The 18,638-nt window shown below is 43.7% G+C and overlaps 1 protein-coding gene across 3 annotated transcripts in view; it reads right to left on the bottom strand.

Moving 5' to 3' along the window:
* Window positions 1–6,253: 6,253 nt before the first annotated feature.
* The window catches only part of LOC115097840 (AN1-type zinc finger protein 5-like), a 60,379-nt gene continuing 47,994 nt past the window's right edge, over window positions 6,254–18,638 (bottom strand). Inside the window, exons 8-9 of one of the 3 annotated variants that reach the window (XM_029613946.1) lie at window positions 8,338–8,451; window positions 6,254–8,246 (exon numbers count right to left, since the gene is read on the bottom strand). In XM_029613946.1, the coding sequence (XP_029469806.1) occupies window positions 8,170–8,246; window positions 8,338–8,451 (191 nt within the window). In that variant the 3' untranslated portion in view covers window positions 6,254–8,169. Of the gene's footprint in view, window positions 8,247–8,337; window positions 8,452–9,273; window positions 12,693–18,638 lie in introns of those variants that run through there. The other 2 variants (XM_029613947.1, XM_029613948.1) reach the window with 2 other exon arrangements.

Below are 18,638 nucleotides of genomic sequence, written 5' to 3'. Positions count from 1 at the left end.
AAGTTTGGTTTGTGTACCTCTAATACAGCTATCCATCAGAACTCCAATCCATCTTGGGGCAGATCCCTATTAACTCATCAGAACTTTCCCTCTTTCTACCTGACAGTATGAATGGTGAACGCTCGTTGATTGCCCATTTTTCTTTACCCAAGGAGGCTGAGGATACAGTAGTGTCTGCTAGCTAGGAAGCCAGCTATTAGAAAAGCTTAAGGATTCAAATGGAAATTGTTCTCTTCCTGGTGTCAGACTTTGTTGGATCCATTTACATGCAAACCAAAACGGCTACTTAAGTACTTGCTCTTTCTTCCTCATGTCTCAGCACCTCACCAATTAAAGTACTCCTTTGTGCCTTTTTTTAATTGAAGATAGACCAATTTTCACTTATCCATTGATATCCAAATTCATGAAAGCCTTATGCCATATTAAAGCTCTGATGGCTAAACCACCTATTCCATGGGACCTGAATGCAGTTCTGGCACAATTAATGAAACCATCTTATGAACCACTGGAATCTTCTCTAACATTTCTCACATGGAAAGTTTGGGGGAGGGGGTGGAAGAGGAATTTGTTTTAGACGAAAATCAACATGGGCTCTGACTTTTACAGTCTGGGGTACAGATACATAGATATAAGTGAAAAAGCACAGGTCTGCGGCTTAGGCCAAGTCCATAAGCAAAACATGTCAGCACTGTCTGAATTTTCAAGAAGGTTTATCACCCAGTAAAAATGTTGCTAGCAGTAAATTTTGTATGGCTTATCATTCCTGCATGAAGCAGTAGCTGAAAAAGCCCTTTCATTTTTTTTAGACTCTTATTAAGGCCTATCAAGTGTGTAGGAATTCCTACTCATGCACTGCCTCGTGAGCCTCCTCAGTCAATTTTACAGCTAAGTCTCCAGGGAGGTGGGCAGGTATTTAGTATGACTAATTCATCCTGTTATCTACAGAAAATGCCATTTATGGTAAGCAAATGCTTTTTCCAATCGATAAGCAGGCTGAATTAGTCATAACATGTGGGAAGTCTCAAGTTGAGGGTAGCAGTGGAGCATTTACTGAATAAGCAACCTGGACCCCACCATGGAGAGTAGATTACTGGGTGAAAAGTCTACACAAAACTGCCTGTCCAAATTTACTGTCACTCTTGGAGAGATTGTCTAGACAGTAATGGGACATAAAGGTGTGTACAGACAACCACAATGCAGCTATCTTTGAAAGACATGGCTCACAGATGCACCATTGATGCAGCTATAGCTCTAAATTGATAAGCCTTGATAAGTATCTGTAATTTGAAGGCTTGCTAGACTATAGAAGTGCACAATGCAGTCTACTAGCCAGTTGGACAATCTACATTTGGCCATGGCTATGTCCAATTTATTGGAATCATAGGGGAATAGTTGAGAGGTCTGGTGATGAAGCAGATGTCTTCGCTTCTAGTAAGCCAAAGACCATTTACAGTCCAACGTATGAAAAGCTGTCTCACCTTCATGTATGTGATATTTTGGGAAAAATGTAGATAACACAATAGCTTGATAAATATGGAACGCTGATACAACCTTTGGCAGAAATTTTGGGTGGGTGCAAAGGATCACCCGATTGTGAAAAAAATGGCATAGAAGGTGGACAATGAACTAAACCCTGACATTCACTCACTCCTCTGACTGAGGTTACTGAGACCAGAAATATTACTTTCCACGTTAGACACTTGAGTGAGGCCATTTCCAGTGGTTGAAAGGGTGGCTTCATCAGTTGTGCCACAATAGATCCCACGGATTGGGAAGTTTTACAACTAGTGGCTTAGTATGCCACAAGCTTTTCATGAATTTTGACACTATTGGATGAATGGAAATAAACTTACCCTAAGTTTGAACATGGGAAGCTGCTATGGCACGGAGATGTAATCTTACTGATTAGATAGCAAGGCCTGATTCAGAAAGCAAGAGCAGATAATTTAATAACTTTTAGATCACATGCGAACTGATCCAAATTGTTGTGTTGACACCATGTGGAAAAACATTTTCCATTTGAAATCATAACCTCTTCTACCTGAAGATTTTCTGGCAGAATACTAATATATCCTCCACTGCTTTAGGTGCAAACAAGTCTTTTCATTAAGCATTCAACATCCAAGTCAACCCTGAAGGAGGGAAGATTCAGATGAAACAGATATCCCTCTTCTTGGGTTAACAAGTATGGTTCTAATCTGAGAGATATCATAGGATGACTGGAGAGTTATACTAGATAAGCAACCCACACTTGTCTGGGCCACAATGAAGCTTTGAGGATCAGATGGGCCTTGTCCTTCAGTACTTTTTGCACTGTTCTGGTTATTAGAAAAATCAGTGGAAAAGCATAAATGAGATCTGCATTCAGTTGAGCAGAAGAGCATCCTGAGTGGATTAGAGTTCGCTGGGAAGAATGGAGCAAAATCTCTAATTTTCTGTTTTCTTCTGATGCAAATAATTCGATCACTGGAAATCCCAGTGGATTACTGAAAGGACCATTTGTGTGGATGAGTCTGCTGAGGCGATTTGCTAAAGTGTTGAAGAGTATAAGAAACTAGGTAGCTTGCAGTACAGCTTGATGTCTGCATGCTGTCATATTTTATCTCAACACAGAATCCAATATCCATGCCTCTTTGTTTGTTCATGTAGAATATGCGACTTGATTGTCTATTTGGACATAAGTGTTCTTTCCTTGAAGGAGGCGAATGAACGTTTTTAGAGTATACCTTATCACTCAACTCTAGAAAACTGATTTGAAATCATCTTTCCAGAAATGACCATATCCCTTGAGTTCAAAAGGGGCCCCTCTGTGGAGGCATCCATTACTAAGGTTATTTGGTGAGGAGCTAGATGCAGCGGTGCTCCTTCTTTTAAACTGAAGAGGTCTGGCCACCAAGTCAGTTCTTGCTTCATTTCTTTTGCAATCTTTGCTTTGGTTGTTAGGGGCAGAGTATTTATTTATAAGGATTTATATGCTGCACTCATACAAACTGCTTGAAGAAATTACAATTAAAAATCAAACAAAACATCAAAGAAAGGTTAACCATCTGAAACAAGCTGAAGTAAATTCAGTTAGAGTAAGCTGGTCCCATTGGAATCGAAGGCCCTACTAAGAGTAACATATGTGAAGGTGGGTCAGTGAAACTATGTCAATTGCTGCCACCGTGTGACTATAAACAACCAAACACTTCTGGCAGAGGATTGATCTGTGCTCAATGATCTGTTAGCTGATGCCCAGAGAGTTTGAGCTTGATCTGAAGGAAGGAACGCTCTCTCCTGCACAGAATCAATCCATGCCCCAATGAACTTTATTTTCTGGGATGGAATCAGAGTCAGAGTCAATTTCTCAAAATTCACAAGCTCACAAAGTGACTGTAAGAGACATATCAATTTCTCCAGGGGGGTCAGAACTCCTTCTTGGGAATTTGCTGTCACGAGGTAGTTGCCCAGGTAAGGGAAGACCTAGATGCCGTAAAGGCATATATGTGCTGCTAATAAAAACATAAGACTTGCCATACTGGCTCAGACCAAAAGGTCCATCAAGCCCAGTATCCTGTTTCCCACAGTGGTCAATCCAGGTCACAAGTACCTGGCAGGATCCCAAGGGGTAGATTCCAAACTGCTTATCCCAAGAATAAGCAGTGGATTTCTGTAACTTTGCCTTAATGGTTAATGGACTTTTCCTCCAAGAACTTATCTAAACCTTTTTTAAAGCAACTACAAAAATAGCTTTCACCACATCCTCTGATAATGAATTCCAGAGCTTAATTATGTTGAGTAAAAAAAAATGTCCTTATTAGTTTTAAATGTATTACCTAGTAATTTCATTGAATGTCCCCAATCTTTGTACATTTTTAAAGAGTAAACAACTGTTTATTCATTCTTTTCCACTCATTATTTTATAGACCTTTATCATCTCTCCTCTCACCTGTCTTCTCCAAGCTAACCTCTTTAGCCTTTGTTCATAGCTCCTTTATCATTTTGGTTACCCTTCTTTGTATTTTTTCTATTTCTGCTATACCTTTTTGAAATGTGTGACCAGAGCTGCACCTAATTCTAAAGATGAGTATAGGCATTTGGTGAAGAGTCTCAGTACAGCAAAGACGCTGAAAGGGAGCATTTTGTATTGATAATGAGTACAATCCACTATAAAATGTAGTTCTTGCCAATGGGAGGGGTGGATGGGGCTATGAGCATAGGCATCTTCGAGATCCAGAGCCCACATCCTCTCCTTTCTGGATGAAAGGAGAATTGTATGGAGGGAATTCATTTTGAATTTCTCCTGGAGTATATGCTTCTTCAGACTTCCTAAAGCCATGATTGGCCTCTGTCACAGAGACTGCTTGGGGATTAGGAAAGTGTGGGAGTAGAACCCCAGCCATGGAGATGGGGGTAAGATCAGTTCTATCGCCTGCTGTTCAAAGAGGGACTCAATTTCCAGGTGGATGTGGGTCAAGTGAGATAAGAGCCGGATTAAAGGCTGAGCCGTGAGGAAGCATTAGAAGCTGGGAGAAACAGTATCCAGACTCCACAATCTTGAAAACCCAGTGGTCTTTGGTGATCTTGCAACATTCTCCCCCCTACCAGAGATGACAGTTGCTGGGTCTGAAGAATGGTAAAAAAAATTTGGATCAGGTTTCTAGGTTGATGACATTTATGCTATTAAGGGTGACAAGGAAGTTGCTATTGCTGAAATAGGGACAATACGCCATAGCGTTGGCACTGAAGCAAGGGGGTCTTTTAAAAGCACCAAATGGACACCCTGCAGACGACTGCTGTTCCAGTCCCACAGAGACTGCACCAGCATGTAGTGTTCCTTAATCTGATATTCATAATGATTGAGGGGAATTCTTTCCTACGCCTTCCAGAATTTTCAGAACATTCTTCCCTGTAAGACATTCCTACTCCAGGTTTCTGGACAAATTAGGAAAACCGCTCAGAGTGAATGCATATAAGAGCAGAGACCCTTGTACAGAAGTCTTGAGTCTCCTCCAGGTTCTGGAAGCAATAGTGGATCCAGCAATGATCATAGTTCATTATATTCTGCAAGGAGACTTGACCCCATGTACAGCATCAAAAAATCCCCAGGCCTTGGAATAGTACAATTACCTCATCAATCAGTAATGGTAGAACATAATCTTAAAGGGTGAAAAAAAAAACAAGAATATATTCAAATATGACACCAACGAAAGATCCCAGGCTCCTGGCCAGTTTTGGCAAAAATGTTTCAAAGCTCCATGGTTAATGCCCCAATTAGATGCCAAAGAATGCATATGCCATCTTCTTTAATCTGTCTATACAGCGTTTGATACCACCTCATGTGATATGTTTTGTTGTTGCAGAAATAACACGAAATGAAATTGTGAAAAAAGAAAAATCCCTTTGGAACCCAGAGTACCGGTGATGTAAATCCGATACCAGAGAGGTCCCTGAGGCAGCTGGGACGTGAAACGTGATCACGTTGGACCGAGCTCTATCATCTCCCCAAAGGAAATACATACATCTAAACAGAGCGGAACAGAATTCCGTCACCTTAAGGGAAGCACTAAGTACCGTGAATATTTAATATTCTTGAGAAGCATTTGCTTACGATATAACTGAGTTTTACCATAATCTGAAAGAAGACAAAAAAAGAAAAAAAAACTGAAATTGTGCATGACTAATGATTAAAAATGGTGCTCTAGCAGTACAATGAATGGAGCAGCAATGCCCAAAGATAGTGCAGGGCGTTATGAAGGTCACTTATGAAAAATTAGTAATATGTAAGAATTCATCCGGGTGCTAAGATTTTTGTATGTGAAAAATTTGAAAGATAGTTATGACATCATTTTGATTATCTCATTACTATAATCGTCAAAAACATTAAAAAAAAAAAAAAAAAGTATTTGCCCAGTTGTTCCTTAATCTGAGCCAGTTTATTTCCAAAGATGTTATTACTGAGGTAGGGCACATTGACAATTTATCATGGAGATCCTCACATAGGCCTCTGGTTCTCAACCAGGCCATGCAGCAAACTGTAATGGAGTTTGACAAAGAGCATGAAGTGGTATCAAACGCTTCATAGATAGATCAAAGAAGATGGCATATGCATTCTTTGGCATCCAATAGTGGCTGAGGGTATACGAGTCTGCCCTCAGGGGCTAGAAGAAATGGCTTTTGTTATACAGTTCAGTAAACACTGAACTACATAAAATTGATGCATAGAGATCCTTGCATTAAGCATGGAGCTTTGAAACTTTTTGTCAAAATTGGTGTCATATTTGAATATATTCTTGTTTTTTTTTCACCCTTTAAGAGTATATTCTACTATTACTGATTGATGAGATAACTGTACTGTTCCAAGGCCTGGGGATTTTTTTTTTTAACTCTGTACACGGGGTCAAGACTCCTTGCAGAATATAATGAACTATGATCATTGCTGGATCCACTAAAGCTTCCAGAACCTGGAGGAGACTCAAGACTTCTGTACAAGGGTCTCTGCTCTTATATGCATTCACTCCAAGCTGTTTTCTTAATCTGTCCAGAAACCTGGCGTAGGAATGTCTTATAGGGAAGACTGTTCTGAAAATTCTGGAGGGGGTAGGAAAAGAATTCCCCCTCAATCCCTTCTTGGAACCTTGAGGTGAGGGAACACTGATCCACGACTCAGACAACAAAGCTGGTGACAGAGGAATGATTCTCAGTCACCTTGGATGAGAGAACTCCTGGTGCATATTCTTGGCGTGGCTAGACTCTGCTGCATGTGAATATCTTGGGCTAGAAACCCCTTGTGGGAATCCAATGGAGAATCCATGTGAATTTAGGATTCTGGGACTCCTTTATGTGGAAGTAAAGATAACATTTTGGAAAGGAAAGGTAGAATGGTACCCTCCTTATCCTTAGCCACTGAGATAACAAATCTCTAATTCCACTACTTGGCCAATTGAGTGATATGCCCTCTGACCTGGTGTAGGTGGTGGAACATCTTCTGATACTAGAATGGAATGTTGCATTATCTTCTGAGCTTTGTAGAATTTGTACTGGAGACTAATTAGAAATAAGAAGCACCAGAGAACAAATAGGATCTGGTGTTTCTAGATGCAGAGCTTGTAGCAATAATGTCATTGCTAAGTGTACTCTAGTAAGCAGTGGAAGGAGGATTATATCTCCTCCTACTCTAGTGAAGATCTTGCCCTAACCAGCATATAGTTGCACAGGAAGATTTGCAGTACAATGAATCAACACTTCCAATGGTTTAATGGGCAAAGGCATCAAGGACTGATGGTCTGAGACTCAATGTGATGAAGACTTTTACATCGATGTAGCTTCATGCTTGGATGGTGCCAATGAAATCTTATGTAGTGATAGTGCCAAAAGTGCCAACGGCACCAACTGGAGCACTGGACATCAACTATGCCAATGCATCCTTGTGTGTCAACAGTTCTGTGCATGCAAGCCTCTGTGCTTCTTTGACGCCGGCTGCTCCAGAGGTTCCCTGAAGTGGTGCCTCCTTTTTGTGGATGCACAGTGGCTATGTTTACCTGACTTGAAGATGCAGCATGTTTTACCAACGGCGGAAATATTTAAGAGGAGCCAGTGCTCAATTCTAATCCCAATGAGACAGATGAGGCTGCATTACGGGTAGAGAACTGCAGCTCCTACAAGACTTATGTAGTTCCTCCATATTCTAGGCCTTGGCTCATTGCATTTGCTGGAATATCCATTATAACAATTCGCATGGTTGTGGTCTGGACTCAGGAAGGAGTAGCAGAGTTCGTTTCCATCTGTAATAGACATTTTTCTACCACAGCCAGTCTTTAAATCCATTTACTATGATTTTCTTTTTGGAAAACATTCCAACAAAAAATGTAATTAATTAATTTTTAAAAGGCAGCAGTGAAAAATGCTGTTTGGGAGCTACTGCTGCGGCAGCAAGGCAACTTTTAAAGTAACATTTTGAAATTTCTTTAAGAAAAAGAGAAAGAAATATATGTCTGTGCTAGTGCTCAAACAAGATTGAAAGGGCTCACAAGGCAATTGCCATGTGGGAATTCCCACACATGCTCACTAAAGCAAAAACTCTACTAGGTAGGAGAGATCCGTTTGGTGCCGCTGGATGACATCACCCACATGTTATGGATAATTCAGCCTGTTTTATCGATGGAAAACAGCGTACGCGCCTATGCTGTTTCACGTCAGATGAAATTGCAAAGTGCCACTTTTCACCATACCGCACACCTGTAGTTCAGACGGCAAAGTACCAGCAACTATGAAAAAGGAAAGCATAATTACTGCATTGAATTTAAGACTGTAAAGACACAATATACATCATCCATGACATCACTCATGCACAGCTACCTCTCACCATTGCTGGTAGCTTGGATAATGCAGAGTCTGGAGGACAGGCAGTACCGCTCAATCTCATGGTTTTCTTTCCACTACAAGGCAGGTTGTTGACTGTGAGACAGCACACTATTAAGAGAGACACTTTGGTTTTATTCTGAAATCCAGGAGCAGCAGAGGCAGAGGAAACAGAGATGGGATTTTTGTCCAGTGTTATGACACTCATTTCACAATGCAATTGGGGACGGGGGGGGGGGGTGGGGGGGGGGGGGGGGGGGGGGGGTGGGGGGGGGGGGTGGTGTGTGGGGGGGGGTGGGGGGGGGTGGGGTGGGGGGGTGTGGGGGGGGGGGGGGTGGCGTGGGGGGTGGGGGGGAGGGGGGGGTGGGTTTGGGGGGGGAACAGTGTAACTTTTTATTTCACTCCTATTATGTGGGTAAAAAACTGATGTATCTGAGTGCCAGTTTAGTAGGATTGAATACTGATCAAAAACAACCTGCATTCACCTGAACAAAGATCAGGGAGTCAGACATCCAACAAAAAAAAGGCACATGGACATGGGAGTTGGGCACATATAATCACTCAGATCTTCAAGTTAAACAAACTCTACATTACCACAAACAGGTGGCCAAGCAGAATTACAGTAAAGGACTTGGACAGCAAGCAGCTTACATTAGCCACTGTTTTTCCTGTCAATCACTTTGGTAATTTTTTTTCACCTAACTAAATAAAAAGTTACTGGGGATCATTTCATTTTACAAAGTATGAGTGTCTAATGTGAGCGCAACAGCTCTCGGTCAGACGCTATTTTGGTGGTACACATAATTTGAAACAAATTAATCATCTTTGTCCTCTCCTTTCCCCACCCCCATTCCAAATGGAGGATCCAAGGACAGAATGCCCAGCAAACCACCACCACATTGACAAAATCCCAAATGAAAACAAACAAAAGTATGCAATGCAAAATTAGAATATATTAATATTTATAGATCTCGTATTGTAGTTTAAGAAAAAAAGAGCAGAGAAACAGCACCCCAAATATACCATATTCTCCAGTTCCCCCCCCTCACAAAAATCAAACAAAGAAGGTGGGATGAAACTAGCCCAAAACCTCAAGTAAAGCAGGAAGTCCTTCCCTCTCCCTAAATATTCTTGCTTTTCCCCAAAGACTTCCCAAGCGATTTTACCCAGAGAAGTATTCTGGGTTTTCCTAGAATTGTGGAGCAGAGAAACAGACACACATAGCTTCTTTTGTTAATGCTGCTAAAAGTAAGCTTGTACACATTAAACATACTGGGTAAAATGAACATGTCTGTTCTGTAAATTTTGAGATTGTAGCTTTTTTTGCAGCACAACAGATAATGGCCTAGTAAAGGCTGCAGTCTATTAAGTGACTGATGGTGTCGCATAAGAAAGGTATCATAAGCTTCTTTATGCTACCTGAAAGAGATTTTAAGTGTTGAAGTGTATAAAAACCATGCAAGAATTTGTATGGACCGCTTTGATTTTTTTCTTCTTCAGTTCTTTGAAGCTACTGCCATCTAGTAATGACCATTAAAAATATCTCTAAATACTATAAATCTGTGTTTAAATTTAGCTCCCCACTGTGGTGACTGCTAGCAGAAGCAGATTAAACCACAAGTGTTTGTTTTTCTACTGATTTTATGTTGGGGTTTTTTTGTATGATAGAAATAGGGCTTCAGATTGATTTGTAAAACAGACATTCAGCATACCTGGATACTCCCTCTCTGTTGAGGCAAACACACCCTCACAATTATTACAAGGAAGGAACATATTATAAACACCAGGAAGCAGTTTTCCCTGAGAGATTATCACACAATAGGGACGGTTGGCTCAGGAAATGATACACCCTGATTTTATATATATTGTGTGTGTGTTTGTGTAAGTATGTATATATGCACATACACACACATTTCACTATGTAGTGATAAAATGTGATTATAATGAGGGGCAGCAAGATGACTCCTGGTCCATAGATGAGTAAAAAACCACTTCCAATTGTAGGGAGCTGTCATTGCAAGACCTCAGGACTACAAGTCCCTAGGTGCAACAGGGGTGAAAATCAAGTTTGATTGAGCCTGTCCCCAGTAACCTGCACTTATCTGGTCACTAGACTTTATGAAATAGCTGAGAACCCATTAATGGACAGTCAAACCAGCCACACACAAGCTAAAGGTTTCATTGACAAAGTGAATGTTGTTTACAGGACGACACCTCAAAAGACAAACAATATGAATTAGCAGAACTTAAATACCTTAGGCTCCTGTAGACTATTTTTCATCCATTTTGGTTCACAAGCAAATACATTTGCCAGCTTAATATATCCAGCTTTTGTCCACCTTCCCTTCCCTTTCACATGTTTCAGTAAAAAGTCTCCAGGGCACTTCCCAATGACACAATGTTCACTCAAGGAAGCAAACACCTTATTCTTTCAGGTTATTTGTTACCAGAGTAACCATTAGACCGTCAATAACTATAATGATTAAAATAAAAATTAAAACATTCACTCTCTGGGATGCTGACTAGTCTGATAAAATAAATAAGTAGCTAGAACAAATTGTTATTGGACCAAGCTGGTGTGCAAAGACTGACACTAAAGCTCCTTTCACAGGCCTGTTACATTTACAAAGAAAGGCTGTGCCACACACAAGAGATAAGGGAATGGGATATGGGAGAAGCTCCAGGAAGAGGGAGGCATGGGCCACAGCATTACAACCCATTTCTAAAGTCAGTCACAACAGGCTGGAGGAAGCAGATGATAAACGAAAACAAAAATGGCAATAGTGAGGGAAAACGCTCTTGGATAGAGCAGTGCGGCAAGGGCAGGGATTTCTGCTGGTGTCCTCAGTGCAGCCCATCTGCCACAGTACAGTAAAATCTTGCTACAAGATGCCTGCCTTAATAGAGTCACCACAGCTTGCATTATTTATAGGGCAATGCTGACAGATCAGTATCAGTATTTTCCATCCTACTGTTATATAAAAGTCATGCTGTTGGAACCATTTCACATTTTTCCTAGCTTTGTTAAAGATTCTCTCAGTTTACTCATGCTGAACTCTTGAAGAGGGGGTGAAGCCTCATGACAAGTCTTGAAGATAAGTCTGACCAGCATTTAAAGGAGGCAGTTGTGAAAAAGCCTAGCTGGCTATAAAGAGTGCACAGGACTAAACATAAGGTTTTACTGTACTATAGTAAGGCAGAAGGTCAAAAGTGAAATGGATCGCTGGAAACATGACATTTTTTGTGCTCAACAAAACTTTGCTTGATAAATGTTATTTAAAAAAAAACCAAAAACAAACCAAAAAACCCAGAAGCCTGCATATATAGTTGTTTTGGACACCTGAACAGTTTAGTATCATGAACTTGCTTGGCACAAACCCAACATTAAGGGAGGAAGGGAGCAGTAGCCAAAGTGTGTAAAGGATGGTACAAGGTTATGAGCTGCAAGTTAAAAGGTGTCCACTTGTAGACAGATAAGTGTAGTAAGGTGTCCACTTGTACCTGCTTTCCCTGTGAGGCATGACATCAAGTGCACGATACAGCTAGCAGCTGGTTACAAATTCAGCGTCTACTTGCACAACAAAATATCCAAGACGCTTAACGCTACATTATAATTCTCTTCCCTCCCCAACCCCGATCTCTTACATCTCCAAGAAAAACAGTACTACCAGTTCCCTAGAGTTAAAGCCTCAGAGGAGGGGAGCTGATCTCCCTTTCTGAATTCTGTTCTTCCCATGCATGCATCTGCTGAAGAAATTGATGTTTCTCTAGCTCTACGGCAAGGATAATCCTGGTTAAAAACCTTACTTGTGGACAGGATTTATAGGCAAAAGCCTCAATACACTGCCGCGTTGAGAGAGGTAGTGACCCCTTTGCTTTCAGGGCCAATTTCCAAGGCAATCACTCTTCTTACAAAAAGCCCAGCCTGCTTGAGTTAATGCAGTTCTCAGCATCAGGCTAACACTTGGAAGATCAGTTTTTAGCCCATAGAAACCAACATCTTCCTCAAGACTGAGGAAAGAAAACATGAGGGAGATGCAGCATCACCAAGGGGCATGTACTCCATGTGCCAAGCTGAGCAGACACTCTGGTTCACATACATCATCTGGTTTCCTGGCCTCCACCCTTAATCCTATTCATTTTAACCCGAAGCAGGAGGGTGGTGAAAACCAAGTATTTTGTCCATTTTATACACAGAGCTCTTCACAACTTCTGGATCTTCTCAGCTACAATGATGGGGTTCTCCTTACGGATCTTCTCTGCGGCTTCAGACTTGTAGTCATAAGGACACTCATGCTTGTCAGAGTATCGGTGAATGGCACAGAAGAGGTTACCGCAGCGGCAATCAAAGCCTAAAGAACAGGAGTAGTTGGGGAGAAATTTGATAAATGATCAGCTCATGTGTCAAGAGGGGAAAGAGGAGGAAGGGCCATCAGAGGAAATATTTTTTTTTATTAATACATTTTTTATAGCACTCTATCCAAGATGTATAAAATTAAGAATAAGGAATGCACGTGTTATAGAGGGGGAGACAGCATGAAGCTTATATGAGGTTTTTCTAAGCCTGTTCTGCAACATTGTCCCTGCATAGTGTTAGGGGCACTGTGCTGTTAACATCTTCCATATGAGGCATTAAACTAAACCCCTATCAGTAGAGAGCAACAAAGTATAACGCACAATATTCATATGTAGTGATGGGAATAGAAAAAAACCCAGTCATGCAGCTTCCCTCCCATGTACCCTCATGCTTTAGCTGAATTATCAGGCACTTGCCAAAAGAAAAACAGCCTATTCATTCAGCAGCCCCTGTTCCTTGGACAGACCTCATTCAGCTACGAGCCAGGAATGGAACAGGAGCTGTAAACTCTGCTCAGATCCTGAACTTGGGAACCAGAGTATGGGGAGGCTTCAGATGCAGGAGTGATGCTAAAAAGTGCTCCTTCAAATGGGGGCAATTCCACATGAGAAGGAAAGGCAGGGGTAAGATGCCAGTCTCCAGTTTGGTGAAAGCTTTTTAGCTATTCAGAAAGAGACTGGAGAAATTACTTACCTGATAATTTTGTTTTCTTTAGTGTAGACAGATGGAGTCAGGACCAATGGGTTATATTCCTTGTCAGCAGTTGGAGACTGAATCATATTTCAAAGCTGACATCACCCCACATACACCCCTGCAGTGACCTCAGCCCCTCAGTATTCTCTTCAAAAGCCACTGTGGACCCACTAGTGAAAAAAACTAGATTAAAAATATGATTAAAAACAGATAACCATAACTGTACTCAACCAGTCATAAACACTGAACCCCAATAAGAATATAGGTGCCCTGATCTAGGGTCTGGATGATGGCTTACTCGCAATCTCTTACTTTTGATATCCACTCCACGAGCGAATCCTTGGCACAGTTCTTGGGCAGCCAAGGGCAGGATGCTGAGTCCATCTGTCTACACTAAGGAAAACAAAATTATCAGGTAAGTAATTCTCCATTTCCTAGTATGCAGCCAGATGAACTCAGGACCAATGGGATGTACAAAAGCTACTCCCGATCAGGGTAGGTCGCTGCCCATGGTCCGGTTAGCACCGCCCTTGCAAAGGTGTCCTCTCAGGTCTGAACATCCAGGCGATAGAACCTGGAGCAGGAATGCAAGGAGGACCGCGTCGTCGTTTGGCAGATAGCAGAGGGAGATAGTCTAACTTCTGCCCAAGAGACCACCTGAGCCCTAGTGGAATGAGCTTTAACCTGAGAAGGTAATGGCTTTCCTGCCTCCACATTGGTTCCCGTGACCACCTCCTTAATCCAGCGAGCTATGGTAGCCCATGAAGCTGGTTCGCCCTGCTTCTTTCCACTGTGAAGGACAAACAGGCGGTCCATCTTTCGGACTGGTTCTGAAACTTCCAGATACTGCACCAAAAGCCTACTAACATTCAAATGACGAAGGAGGCGGTATTCTTCTGCGTTCTTATTCTTTTCTAAGGATGCAATGAAATAGAGTGATTCAAATGAAACTCAGAGACTACCTTGGGAAAGGATGGAGCGGTACGAAGCTGTAACGCTCCTGGAATTATCCAGAGGAACGGTTCCCGACACGACAATGCCTGTAGTTCGGAGATGCTTAATGTCGAACATCTAGCCACCAGGAACACAGTTTTCAAGGTTAATAAACGCAAGGAAAGACTGCACAGCAGCCGAAAGGAGGGCCCTGCCAAAAATTCCAATACTAGGTTAAGATTCCACAAGGGAACCAGCCACCATATGGGTGGCCAAAGGTGCTTCACCCTTTCAGAAAACGGGCCACTTCCAGGTTTGAGCCAACAGGGAGGTTCCATTCACCTCGCCCCTGAATCAGGAGAGAGCTGCCACCTGCACCTTCAAAGAGTTAAGGGCTAAACTTTTATTCAAGCCATCCTGCAAAAATTCCAGAATAAGTGGGATTTTGACCGCCCAAGGGGGGACACCGCAATCCTCGCACCAGACCCCTCACATAGGCTAGGGATGTAGAGAACTTCCGAGTGCGGAGTAAGGTGGCAATTACTGCCGCAGAATATCCTTGCTTCATCAGGCGAGCCCTCTCAAGGGCCAGACCTTAAGACAGAATTGAGTCAGATCCTCGTGAAAGACCGGTCCATGCTCTAGCAGGTCCCTGTACGGTGGGAGGCACAGGGAAGTCTCCACATGTCTGCATACCACAGACGCCTGGGCCAATCTGGAGTAACTAAGTAGGACTAATCCCCTGTGGTGCTCGATTCTCCAACTGACCCTGCCCAGCAGGGGCCACGGAGGGAAGGCGTATAGCAACTCTTCTTCTGGCCAGGTCTGAACGAGAGCATTGATCCCCAGGGACAACGGATCTCTTCTGCAACTGAAGAATCAGGGAACCTTCACATTGCGAGATGTGGCTAGCAGGTCGATAGACGGGAGGCCTTAGTGATCTACTATCTGTTGAAAGGCTTTGGCCAACACCACCCACTCTCCTGGATCCAGAGTCTCCCTGCTTAGAAAGCCTGCTTTGACATTGTCTTTCCCTGCGATGTGGGAGGCGGAGACCGTCTGTAGATGTATTTCTGCCCATTCCATAACGAGATCTATCTCCTGTGACACTTGCTGGCTCTTGGTTCCACCCTAGCGGCTGATGTAGGCTACCATAGTTCTGTTGTCGGACATTACGCGGACCGCTTGACCCTGGAGTCTGTGGCTGAATTGTAGACACGCCAATCTGACTGCTTGGGCTTCCAGGCAGTTGATGTTCCAGAGGGCCTCTTGTTCGGTCATGACAGTGAGCTCCCTAGCCCCAGAGACTCGCATCTGTCATGAGGACCAGCCAGTTCGGTGATGACACCCCAGCTCAGATGAGCTTCCTGCAGCCACTACTGGAGCAGAGAGCATACTCCCCTCGGCAAGTAGAGGTGAATTGAATAGTCTTGAGGCTGCGAGTACCAACATGACAGCAGTGAGCGCTCAAGTGGTCACATGTGTGACCTCGCCCACGGCACCACTTCCAGGATTGCCACCATCAAACTGAGAACTTGGAGATAGCTCTACACCATCAGGCGTATTGTGCTCATCAAGTAACGCACCTGGGACATAACTTCCTTACCTGCGTTGTCGGAAGGAAGACCTTGCCCTGATTGGTGTCAAACCGGATTCCCAGATATTCCAAGGATGGGAAGGCTTGAGACTGCTCTTGTCCAGGTTTACTACCCAACCGAGTTTCTGAAGCAAGGAGGTCATCCTGTTGGTCACCTGAAGACTCTCTTCCACAGACTTGGCCTGGATCAATCAGTCATCCACGTATGGGTGCACCAAGATTCCCTCTTTTCTCAAAGCTACTGCAACGACCACCATAATCTTGGAAAATGTTCTGGGGGCAGTTGCTAGGCCAAAGGGCAATGCCCAGAACAGATAATGGCGACCCAGTACTGCAAAGCATAGGTAACGTTTGTGTTCCTGACGGACTGGAATATGTAGGTAGGCTTCAGATAGGTCCAGGGAGGTTAAGAACTCTCCCAATTGTACGGCCATTATCATGGAGCATAAGGTTTTCATGCAGAAATGATTCACTTGTAGATGTCGGTTGACACTTTGAAATCCAGAATGGGGCAAAAGGAAGCTTCCTTCTTGGGTACAATGAAATAGATGGAATAACGCCCCATATTTTCCTGGGGTACAAGTAATGGGAATATAGCCCTCATCCTGAGGAACCTTGAAAAAGTAATCTCCACTGTCTGCTTCTTGTGCTGGGAGTGACAAGGAGATATCATGAACATGTCCCAAGGAGTGCTGTGAAATTCCAGCACATATCCTTCTTGTATGACCTCCAGCACCCATTTGTCTGAAGTGATCTCGACCCACAGCTGGTAGAAGACGGACAGTCAACCCCCTATCTCCTTGTTCCAAGGTTGGATCAGCAATATTTTACTGGGGAGTTCAGGACGAACCTGAACCCAAGCCTGCCCCTCTTGGGCTGTTGACTACAAAAGGACCGAGACCTCCCAAAAAGCCGAGATCTCTGAGATGTCGAGTTTCTGTAGGGATGAAAACATTGGGAGCCCCTGGATCAGGCCCTCATAGGTGAGGGGCGCTGTAACCGCTTCATCTTATCTTACAGTAGCTGGGGGACTGGAGACTCACCCCATTTACTGGCCAAATTTCCAATTCGCTTCCAAAAAGGAGTGATCCTTTAAAGGGCATCTTTGCAAGACTGGTCTTGGAGATTGCATCTGCTGACCAATTCTGCAGCCATAGCTGTCTTCTGGCCGCCACCACTGAGGCCACTCCTCTGGCTGAAGTATGGACTAGATCAGAGCCTGCATCTGCGGGTTTCATAACACTCTGGAATTCACCCCCGAGTCATCTACCTCCTAAGAGAGGAGTAGGCACAAACGAGCTACCAGGGCACAAGAAACAATCTGCAAGGTCATTGCTACTGCGTCAAAGGCTTCTTTAAGGATGGACTCCATCCGTCTATCATGGGCACCCTTTAAAGCTGCTCCTCCCTCTACTGGGATAGTTGTTCACTTACAGATGGCACAGATCAGTGCATCCACTTTAGGGAATCGCAAACTCTCTCTCATTGCTGGATCCAATGGGTATAGAGCTTCTCATGCTCATCCCCTTTTAAAACTTGCTTCTGGGGCATCCCATTCCAGGTCAATCAACTCCTGGATGGCTTCCAGTACTGAAAGTAGCAAGATGTTTTTCATAGGGACATCAAAATGGGATTCTTCTTTGGTTCCGTCATAGAATCAGTCCCAAGGACTCCCAGTGTCTTCAGGGCCTGGGAAACCAAGGCCGGCAATTTGTCTCTATGAAAAAAACCACAACATGGATCAATACGGTTCCTACCCAGGGAGAATTTCCCTTTCTTCCAAGGAGTCTGGATCGTCCTCTTCATCTGAGCCATCTGGGTCCCCACCAGGGATGCCCTTGATAAGGCGAGGCATGCCAATAGGACTGGGAGAGGGAGGGCTTACTGGCTGAGGATCCGTCCAGAAGGGGCAATTGAGGTAGTAGACTGCGCTTGTATGAAGGCTTGTAGACCCTGGAAAAATTCCACCCAAGAGAAGGCAGCTGGGTCCATGCCTAGCCCAGAAGGTACTGGGGTAGGTGCCACTGAATTGCCCTCTCCCATGGATAACCCAGTCAAGGGAGTACTCAGATCCAGGGTCCTTCCAGTTAAAGCTGTGGCTAATCCATCCTCTGAATGGGAGGGGCCGGGCTTAAAGTCCAGGGAGGCCAACTCTCCTTGGGCTTCCTTACAGTGCTGACATAAGTTGAAATCCAGGTCAGACTGTGAAGCCCTAATATGATAGGCAGTGAAGAGGAAAGGCGCTTATGTTTCTTGGCTGCCGGCGCCATTGATGGCGATAACTGTGTGCTCTATCGGCTTGCGCTTAAAACATTTTTATACGCACAGATTTCGAGTACCTAGGAGGGGTGCAGCGAGGCGCATGCACAGCCCATGCACCCTACGCTAAGTAAATTGTACGTGTATGTATGCACACGACATTATGTGCACGGCACGTTGCACAGCCGACACACTGTGCATATCGATGTTCTATGGAGGGCAATACGGCATGAAAAAGACGCACGTGCAAGATGGCGCCGCCACGGCCTTCCACGCGGTGTGCTGACCAAGCCTAAAATGGGCCCTGGCCCACCGGGGGTCATCCAACCCGTTTGGAAGCCCACTTCCCCTTACCCCAACGGGATCAGGAATGATGTCTGTACGGCGCAACGAGCAAAGAAACCGCAGGAAGTCTTACCGAAACCCCTCCAAACATCTCAGAATAGGGAAGTAAATCTT

Source organism: Rhinatrema bivittatum, chromosome 8 (assembly GCF_901001135.1).
Source record: "Rhinatrema bivittatum chromosome 8, aRhiBiv1.1, whole genome shotgun sequence".
Taxonomy (NCBI): domain Eukaryota; kingdom Metazoa; phylum Chordata; class Amphibia; order Gymnophiona; family Rhinatrematidae; genus Rhinatrema; species Rhinatrema bivittatum.
The sequence above is the reverse complement of the archived record's forward strand: the minus strand, read 5'-3'. Positions and strand labels throughout refer to the sequence as shown.